At 41.6% G+C, this 10,563-nt stretch overlaps 1 protein-coding gene across 2 annotated transcripts in view; it reads left to right on the top strand.

The window, feature by feature from the left end:
* Positions 1-318: 318 nt before the first annotated feature.
* Positions 319-10,563, top strand: part of SLAIN2 (SLAIN motif family member 2) — a 72,200-nt gene continuing 61,955 nt past the window's right edge. The window contains exon 1 of one of the 2 annotated variants that reach the window (XM_042936436.1): positions 319-970. In XM_042936436.1, the coding sequence (XP_042792370.1) occupies positions 582-970 (389 nt within the window). In that variant the 5' untranslated portion in view covers positions 319-581. The remainder of the gene's footprint in view (positions 971-10,563) is intronic. The other variant, XM_042936437.1, reaches the window with a different exon arrangement.

The following is a 10,563-nucleotide window of genomic DNA, read 5'->3' as shown; positions in this document are numbered from 1 at the left end:
GAGTGCGAGTGTGAGTTTGCGATCTTAGCTCCTCCCGCAGCCAAGTCCTTATTACTCCGCTCCGGCCTCGGCCAGCTTATCTCTCCTCCCGGGCCCCGCCTGCCGCCGGAATCGCTTGCCCCAGCCAGCTCCGCGGCTTCCCACCTCCACCGGCTCCCGCCACGCCCCTTCCGGCCGAGGCCCCGCCCACCGGCTTCGCCCACGGCCCCGCCCCTCCGCGAGCGCGGCGCGCGGTCCTCTCAGCGCTCGCCGGCGGCCGCGTCCACCCCCGACGCTCTGAGGTCACCGACGGGGCCGGACTGCGGGGGGCGGAGGGACGGAGGGAAGATGGCGGCCGAGGCCGGATATTGGCGCCGCCTCCCCCAATCCTGGAGCCGGCGCAGATGAGGCGGCTCGGCTGGGGCCAGCGGCGCTTCGGAACCGGAGCTGGGGGGACCCTGGCGGTGGGGCCTGGCCCTGCTGTATGCCGGCGCCTCGGCTAGAGTGAGCGGCGGCGGCGGCGGCGACGCCTCTTTCCCCCCGGCCCTCTCCCCGGCGCTGAGTCTGAGCGGGTGGCAGGCGGCACAGGCGGCGGGGCCGGGATGGAGGACGTTAACTCCAACGTGAATGCGGACCAGGAGGTGCGGAAGCTGCAGGAGCTGGTGAAGAAGCTGGAGAAGCAGAACGAACAGCTGAGGAGCCGCTCGGGGGCCGTGCAGGGCGTCGGCTCCCTCGGGCCCGGCAGCCCGGTTCGGGCCGGCGCGTCCACTCCCTCCTCCGGCACGGCGTCCCCTCGGGGCTTCCCCTTGGGCCTCAACGCCAGGTCGGGCAGCGGGGTCGGGTCGGGCCCGAGGCGGACGAGTAGCGAGGAGCTGCGGGACGCCACCTCCTTGCTGGCCGCGGGCGAGGGCGGCTTGCTGGACGAGGTGGAGCCGCTGCGGCCCGAGGAGCTGGAGCGCCTGTCAGGCTGGGAGGAGGAGGAGGAGAGCTGGTGAGCGCGGGCCGCCTGGCCGGGGCTGGGCGGGGACGGGCCCGGGGGCGGAGAGCGTCTTCCGCGGGTAGCCCTGGTGAGACACCTCGCTTTGTGTAGCGGGATCCGCTCTCGGACGGGGACTCGTGCTTTGCTTGCTTTGGCTGCGGAGAGGTCGACTGGAGTTGGGGGGATTCGAGGCGTGCTGGAGGAACAGGATTTGTAGCTGGTTGTCCCCCTGGCTTGTGCACTCTCTGGGTTCTGGACCCCGTTGCGGGGTCTGTGGTTTGGCACGGCCCGGGAAGGGCTGCTCGCCGTGGGAGGAGTCGGGGGGTGGGAAACCGCTTTGTAAGGAAGGGATCTCGCTTTGTGTGAAATACTGGCTTTCGGAAGGTGGCCTGAGCATTTTGGATGTCGGGGAGGGGTCTGTTCGATGAGGTATCGCCGGACGCGGGGTGGGGGTGGGGAGGGCAGACCGAAGCGGTCTAAGCGCGGTGGTCAGTGTTTGGGACCGCTGGGAGATGGGTACGTTTCTGGCGGCGACGGGGAGACCATGTGAATCAGCACTCCCCTTTGGGTAGCGGGGTAAAGCTTGCTTTGTGTGAAGAGGGCAGAGGATGGTACTGCTTTGTGTGGAAAGTCAAGGGGTGGAACAAGAGCCCGGCTTCTATTTTTTAAACAAGAATTGGGGCTGGCAGTTTTCGGAGCTGGGAGGTGACAGTTACCACATCCCTCCTTAATTTTCCATGTCATCCTCGGAGCCGAGAAAAGGAGCCCTATTTAAAAATCTAAACCGAAGCTGTATTCTCACAAGCCACTTCTTGGTAGGATTGTGACCCACACCATAATATCACATAAATAGAAAGGACATCGGAGGCGTTCTCCCTCATTTTTTATTGCAACCCCATAAAGATGTCTATAAGAAATTCTTTTCTTAATTTAAAGTTTTGATGTGTAGCTACAATGTCTCGACTCGGTTGAAATTGAAACTTATAACTCAGTGAAGTGGAAATTCTTCATGGACTCTGATATTGCAGGGGTGCAACTTTACAGTTACTTAGTTAAGAGCTTTGCTTGGATTCAGGCCCTGGCTCTGCCACACTAGCTGTATGACCTTGGGCAAGTTAACTCTGAGCCTCACTTTCTTCCTCTGTTTGATGGAGAAAAGAATAGTGCTTATTTCTGCGGAGTGGTGAAGATTACATGAGCTAATCCGGGTATACTTTTAGCACTGGGTCTGGCATACAGTAAACTCTCCAAAACTATTACTGTTGAGCCTAGTTATTTAAGTCACAAAGTATTCAGTGAGCTCTTAAGGATTTGTGGGAAAGTCTGAAGATTCTTAATATGTTGATCCCTGTTCATTAAGGCAGTTACAGTCTTGGTGGGAGCCAAGTTTTATGCAGCTGAACAAACTAGGAGATAAACAGTGTGTTGCAAAAAACAAAAACAAAAACAAAACAAAACAAAAAAACCAAAACAAAACGAGAGGAGCAGAAATACTGAGAATGCCCAGAAATTGGGAAAAAATAATGGTTCAGAGTAGTTGAGGAAAACTTTGGAGCCTGGGGTGGGGAAAGAGTGGGAAGGGCCTTTTATGCTCTGACAACTGCTAGAGCAGAGTCAGATATTTGTAACTCCCAATTAGGAAGGTTTGAATTACAGAGAAACTCTTGAATATACGATATCAAGCCATTATCTTATTTCCAAGTAATACCAAATATTATTAGAACTGATTATGGTAGTGACAGTTTTTCATATTAGCGTGAGATCATGCCCTCCCAAAGGAATTCTGGGTGTGTGTACACTTTAAAAGAATCCAGAATCATCTATCCTCACTTGCCTCTTCCAAGTGATGATGATAATGATGCTCTTAATAATGAGGGTTAGCTGCACTCATGAGCCCATTTTAGATTATGTATTATTAGAACATTGACTCCTCTTGGAGAAGCTGAATATGTACTCTGCTACTTTGCTTTCTGAGCACAGACTTTGTTCAGGTAAAGCAAGACATCTTAAATACTATGGCAGACTTTTCTTTTGACCAGATAGTTCCTTACTGTTTTAATCCTGGCAACGTACCTTGATCCTATCCTTTTTCTGAAAAGATTTGTGTGAACTGAAAGTTTTATAAGTTGTACTTAAAGTGCTTTAGAGTATGTTTTTGGAGTATAAGTGGTAAGGGGGCAGGTGTTAGTGGCAGGGGGAGGAAGATTCAAAGAATCGAGAGTCTTTTCTTAGCAAACTGGAAATCTGCTTTCTGTAACTTATACCCATTGTACCTTCTTTTCCATCTAGAGGAATGTTTTCCCTCCTTCATAAAATGCTAGTTATGAAAGTGTTAATAGATACTGTGTGAAAAAATAATGGTGGGTCTAAGGTCAAATATATGTGGGGAAGAAAGTGTAACAAAAAGAGGTTTCTTTAATATTGGACTTGTTTGATACACTGATGTATATTGAATATAGTACATTTCTAAGTGGTAAATGTTTTTTGAGCTCCCAAGGAACACAATTAGAAAACAGTGCTTCAGAGCAGTGACTTTCAGAGACATTTTTTTTTTTTTGGACCCACCTTCATGATAAAGAAAAACATTTTATATCATAGACTAGTACATGTATATATGAATAATTGAAACAAAAGTTTCACAGAACTGTAGTTTTGTGGCAAACTCTAATATTTTCTATTCTATTCTGTTTCTTTAGGGGAAAAATGCTAGTTACAACCCATTAAGCTGATTTTGTGACCCATTAATTAATGAATTAATGGGTTGTTTCTCAGTTTGGAAAGCACTGTTCTAGAACAGATTGGAAAAGTCTAGAGAAGGGAACTAACATCATTGTACATCACAGTGTATCAGGCTATGCCAGGTAGCTTAAAAACATTTTTACATTTAATTTTCATCCATTTGTGAGGTAAGTATCATTTTCTAGGTAAGGAAATGTGGTCTTCCTAAGCATCAAATAACACACAGTTTTAATGTTGGAGTTGGGATTTGAATCCAGGACTTTATGACATCAAAGCCTATGCTGTTCCCATTGTATTTTGCATTTTCTAAGTATAATACCTTTTCCACATGAATGGCCCCTTAAAATATTTGAAGACCGCTATCATGATCTGGCTGACCTCTTCTACCCACCACACACTGAGCATTCTCCTCTCTTCTGTGGAGCAAAACAATCCCAATTTATTTTATTATTCCTAAGGTAATATCATTCTCTGATCCTTCAACCATGATCATTTTTCTCTTAATGAATTCTAGTTGCTCATTGTCATCAAACATGTTACTCAGAGTTGTACTCAGCATTTTATTTTATTTGAAGATTTTATTTTTTAAAGTACTCTCTACACCCGATGTGGGGCTTGAACTCACAACCCTGAGCTCAAAAGTCACATGCTCTACTGACTGAGCCAGCTAGGCTCCCCTGTACTCAGTATTTTAGACGATATCTGACCAGACAGTGTGGTGGATACACCTTGCTTGAGCTAAATGCTATTGTTTTGAAACCAAATATTTCATTAACAGTTTTGGTTTCTGTTATTTATGGTTAATATGAGCCAGTAGTGTCGATTGCACTCAGTATCTTTTATATACAAGTTGTTAAAGTAAATCTCCCTAACCCTGTTTTTGTGTAATGATTTTTTTTTTTTTTTTTTTTTTTTTGGTATTTGTGTGTGTGTCTGTGTGTGTATACATTAGGCTTTTATATTTAAATTAGGCTTTTATATTTCATTTGTTAATCTTGATTTAGGCATTTATTACTTTGTCATTTTCATATTTGGTAGGCATATCTACGTGGTCCTCAAGTTGTTGATAAAAATGTTAAAATGACAGAATAAAGGGCTCTGAAAAGTGCAGCTCAGCTAGAATCCCTTCAGATTAACATCAGTCCATTAATCAACACACATTGTGGTTGTTCGATAACTGTTAGTGTCACTTGTTATTATCAAGCCCATACGCCATTTTGTATGGATATCATGAAACATTTTGCCAAATTGCTTGCTGTAATTAAGTTATACTATGCCTACAGGGTTCTTACCTGCACTGAAGTAAACATATGAAAATAGAAATTACATTTTATTTGGTTTGAATTGTCCGTGGTGAATCCTCTGGCTTTTTCCTTTTCTAACTTTACAAACATTTTGTTTAATTCAGTTTTAAATTTTGCAAGGAATTAGTTTGGCCTGGAACTTCTTTTTTTTTTTTTTTTTTTTTTTTTTCAATTTTTAATGTTTATTTTTGAGAATGAGACAGAGCTCAAGCAGAGGAGGGGCAGAGGTAGAGATGGAGACACAGAATCCAAAGCAGGCTTCAGGCTCTGAGCTGTCAGCACAGAGCCCGACATGGGCCTCAAGCCCATGAGCCATGAGATCATGACCTGGGCCAAAGTTGGATGCCTAACCGACTGAGCCACCCAAGCACCCCAGTCTGGAATTTCTAAACCTACTTATTTTTGTCTTTAGAAATTATCATATTTCCTCTTATCCACACTTTGACCCTGACATGTTATTTTTGTTTTCCCTGACATGTCGTTTTATTTTTATTTTTACTTATTTTTAAAGTTTATTTATTTATTTTGAGACAGAGAGTACAAGTTGGGGAGGGGCAGAGAGAGAGGAGAGAGGAGAGGAGAGGAGAGGAGGGGAGAGAGAGAGGAGAGGAGAGGAGAGGAGAGGAGAGGAGAGAGAGAGAGAGAGAGAGAGAGAGAGAGAGAGAGAGAATGAATCTCAAGCAGCCTCTGCACCATCAGCATGGAGCCCAATGCAGGGCTCACACCCATGAACCGCGAGATCGTGACCTGAGCCAAAGTCAGATGCTTAACCTACTGAGCCACCCAGGCACTGTCCCCCCCCCATTTTTTTATTTTTTAACTTGTAAGTCTTTTGAGACAGAGACTGAAAGAGTGCAAGTGCATGGGTATGCAGGAGGGGCAGAGAGAGAGAGAGAGAAAGAATCTTAAGCAGGCACTGTGCTGACAGCGCAGAACCCAGTGTGGGACTCTATCATGAGATCATGACCAGAGCTGAAATCAAGAGTCAGAGATGCTTAACTAACTGAGCCATCCAGACACCCTGACATGTTATTTTAGATTGATATATTTTGAATCAGTAATAATTCAATGACAGAATTTCAGTTCTTTTACATTATTTAGAGGGGTAGGCCTAAACCTTTTTCAAGCTACATTCTGGCTTACACTCTGACTTACTGTCTACCACCCTGCCTCATTTGAAAATTCAGTTTCCTTTGAACAATGTTTATTCAGATTGTGCATTTGAACCAAGTATTGGCAGAAAAACAGAAGGTAAAGAAGAATCTTTCTGCCCACTCTTTGTCGTGTAGTAGCATTGCATATTTTGCTCTTGTATTATAGGCTATCTCTTTTTTAATATTAATGTTCTCGATATACTTTTTATTCTCCATAAGTATTTGTTGACTATAATTCACATACAATAAAACTTTCCCTTATAAAGTGTGTAATTTGGTGACTTTTTTAGTATATTCACAAAGTTGTGCAGCTGCCACCACTCTCTAATTCCAGAACATTTTCATTAGTACCTTCCTCCCCTAAAAAAAACAAAACAAAAACAAAAAAAACTCTCCAAACCCATGATCAGTCACTTCCCATATCCCCCTCAACCCAGCTCCACTTACATACTTTCTGTGTCTATGGGATTTTCTATTCTGGTCATTTCATATAAATGAAATTATGTAATATGTAGCAGTATGTATGTATGGTTTCTTTCATTTAACATGTTTTCAAGGTTCATGTTGTAACAGGTATCAGAACATTTCCCTTTTTTTTTCCATTCCTTTTTATGTCTGAATAATATTACCACATGTTGTTTATCCATTCATCAGTTGATGAGAATTTGAGTTGTTTCCACTTTTTGGTATTTATGAAAAGTGTTGCTGTGACCAATTTTTTTAATGTTTAAGAGAGGGGGAGGGAGAGAGCAAGCAGGGGAGGGATGAGAGGGAGACACAGACTCTGAAGCAGGTCCAGACTCTGAGCTGACAGCACAGAGCCCGACATGGGGCTCGAACCCACAAACTGCAAGATCATGACCTGAGCCAAAGTTGGAAGCTTAACCGACTGAGCCATCCAGGTGCCCTTGACCAAATTTTTATATGGACATGTTTTCATTTTTTCTTGAGTATATACCTAGGAGTAGAATTACGAGGTCAAATGATAACTCCATGTTTAACTTTTTGAGTAACTGCCAGCCTGTTTTCCATGGCTGTACCATTTTACATTTCCATCATCAGTACACAAGAGTTCCAATTTTGCCACATTCTCTCCAACACTTGTTATTGTCTGTCTGTCTTTTTTGTTATATAGCCATTCTACTAGTATCTCATTGTGGTTCTGATTTGCGTTTCCCTAATGACTAATGGCATTGAGCATCTTTTCATCTATTTATTGGCCATTTGGCTATCTTTGGAGATGTCTATTCAAACCATTTACCCATTTTCTAATTGGGTGACTTGTTTTTATATTACATTGTAAGAATTCTTTAAATATACTGGATACTAATCCTTCATGAGATACATGATTTGCAAATATTTTCTTTCATTCTATGTTGTTTTTTTTTTTACTTTCTTGATGGAGTCCTTTGAAGGATAAAGTTTTTAATGTCGTGAAGTCTTATTTATTCTTTTGTTGCTTGTGCTTTTGATGTCATGTCAAAACTGTGCCTAATCCAAGATTACAAGATTTTTCTTAAAATTTTACTTCTTACATTTATGTCTTTAATACATTTTTTAAATTGTGGTAAAATATACATAATATCAAATTTACCATGTTAAGTATTTTTAAGTGTATAGTTCAGTGACATTAAGTACATTTGTATTGTTGTGCAACCATCACCACCATCCATCTCTAGAACTTTTTGTCTTCCCAAAGTGGAATTAAATACTAATTAAACAGTAACTCCCCTTCCCTCCCCAGCCCCTGACAACCCTTCTTTCTTTCTCAATGAATTTGACTATTCTTTGTAACTAATACATGTGGAATCATACAATATTTGTGCTTTTGTGACTGTTTTATTTCACTTACCACAATGTCTTCAAGATTCATTTGTTGTAGAATGCCTCAGAATTTTCTTCCTTTGGGGGAGGGAACATGTCTCTAAAGCTTTATTTAATCTTATAATCCCCAATGGGCAAAAGAAAACAATACTTCCCAAACCTGAGCTTGTGTGATTATTTTCATATTTAAATATGGAGTTTACGTATATGCTATTTTGGGGGACAAAAACCAAAACAAAACCATAAAAGTCAGCCTTCAAACAATTTCCAGGCATCTAGTTCATTATTGTCAACCACATTCACATTGTTGTGCAACAGATCCACAGAATTCTTCCATCCTACATGACTGAAACTACACCCACAGAACAAAAACTCCTTACCTCCCCCAGCTCCTGGCAACCACCATCTTTGTTTCTATGAGTTTAGATGCCTCATAAGTTGAATCATGTCCTCAAGTTTCATTCATGTTGTAGCATGTGATGTGATTTCCTTTTTTTTAAGACTGAATAATATTCTATTGTATGTACCATATTTTCTTTATCCATTCATCTCTCGATGGATATTTGGATCGCCTCCACCTCTTGGCTATTGTGAATAACCCTGCTATGAATATGAGTGGACAAATATCTGCTCAAGTCCTTGCTTTCACTTCTTTTGGGTATATACCCAGAAGTGGAATTGCTGGATCAAATGGTAATTCTGTGTTTAATTTTTTGAGGAGTCACTATACTGTTTTCCATAGTAGCTGCACCATTTTACATTCTGATGAGCATAACAAAAGGATTCCAGTTTTTCTGCTTCCTTGCCAACATTTGCTTTGATCCATTTTGAGTTTTTAAATAGTGGGAGGTAGGGGTCCAACTTCATTCTTTTTTTGTCATTGTACTGTTTGAAGACTTTCCTGTCCCCATTATATTGTCGAAATCAGTTGTCCATAAATGCATGGATTTATTTCTGAACTCTCAGTTCTTTTGGTCTTTGTCCTTATGCCAGTACCAGACAGTAGTGATTACTGTAGCTTTTTAATAAGTTTTGAAGTTGGAAAGTGTGAGCCTTACAATTTTGTTCCTTTTCAAGATTGTTTTGGCTATTCAGGGTCTCCTGTATTTCCATATGAACTTTAGGATCAACTTATACATTTCAAAAAACAGCTGCAATTTTGACGGATTATATTGAGTCTATAGATGAATTTGTAGAACAGTGTGTAGATTAATCTGTTTTGAGATTTTAACAGTGTTTATTCTTTCAATCCATGGGCATTGGATGTCTTTCCACTCACTTAGGTCTTTAATTTCTTTCAACTTATGTTTTGTAATTTTCAGGTTATAGGTCTTGCATTTATCCTATTTTATTCCTAGTTATTTTATTCTTCTTGATGCCGTTGTAGATGGAATTGTTTTTCTTCATTTCATTTTTGGATTGTTCATTGCTACCGTATAGAAATATCATTTATTTATTTTTATTGATGGCATTGTATTCTGCAGATTGCTGAAGTAATTTATTAGCTGTAATTGTGTGTGTGTGTGTGTGTGTATGTGTGTGTGTGTATTTCTTAGGATTTTTTATATATAAGATCACATCATCTGCTAATAGAGATAACTTTACTACCTCTTTTCCAATCTGAGTGCTGTTTGTATTCTTGCTTAATTGCCCTGACTAGAACATCCAGTGTAATGTTGGATACAGGAGGTGAAAGTGGACATTTTTCAATGTGATTTTTTAAGTTGTTTATTTATTTTGAGAGTGAGCAGGGGAGGGGGAGAGAGAGAATCCCAGGCAGTTTCCATGCTGTCAGCACAGAGACCCACGTGGAGCTTGACTTCACAAACCATGAGATCATGACCTGAGCCAAAATCAAGGGTCAGATGCTTAACCATCTGAGCCACCCAGGCGCCCCCTTCAATGTGACTTTTGTTGCTCTTTTTAAAAATGTTTATTTATTTTGAGAGCAAGAGAGCACGCATACATGCGTGTGTATGCAAATGGGATGGGAGGGGCAGAGAGAGAAGAGAGAGAGAATCCCGAGCTGATGAGCAGGCTCCATGAGCGCAGAGCTGGATGCAGGGCTCAATCCCACAAACCATGAGATCATGACCTGGGCTGAAATCAAGAGTTGGACACCTAGCCACCTGAGCCATCCAGGTGCCCCTTGCTCTTTTATTTTTAATTATAGCTAACAGTTATTTATTGCATTAACATGTGACAGATACTATGTTAAGCACCTTATATTTTATCTTTCCTAATAATCCAATATGGTCTGACTGTTATTATTAGCCCCCATTTTAAAGATTGGGAAATTAAAACTTAAATAATTTGCTTATAGTCACTCAAGTATATGGCTGAGAGAAAGGATTGGAACTCAGTCTGACTCTGTATTTAAAAATTTTCAATCCTTACCCAGTTGTGATTGTCTATATTTTTATGTTATTTTTAATAGATTTATACTGTTATTTAGTTTGGGGTATTACATGTCCTCCCCACTCTGTCTTTTGATCATTTGTCTTTAATAGCTTGAGCTCTGTATACATTTTTAATTTCTTTATATAAGAACCTCTTTTTATACTCATTATTCTAGTGCTGAATT

Source organism: Panthera leo, chromosome B1 (assembly GCF_018350215.1).
Source record: "Panthera leo isolate Ple1 chromosome B1, P.leo_Ple1_pat1.1, whole genome shotgun sequence".
In the NCBI taxonomy this organism is placed as follows: domain Eukaryota; kingdom Metazoa; phylum Chordata; class Mammalia; order Carnivora; family Felidae; genus Panthera; species Panthera leo.
The sequence above is the reverse complement of the archived record's forward strand: the minus strand, read 5'-3'. Positions and strand labels throughout refer to the sequence as shown.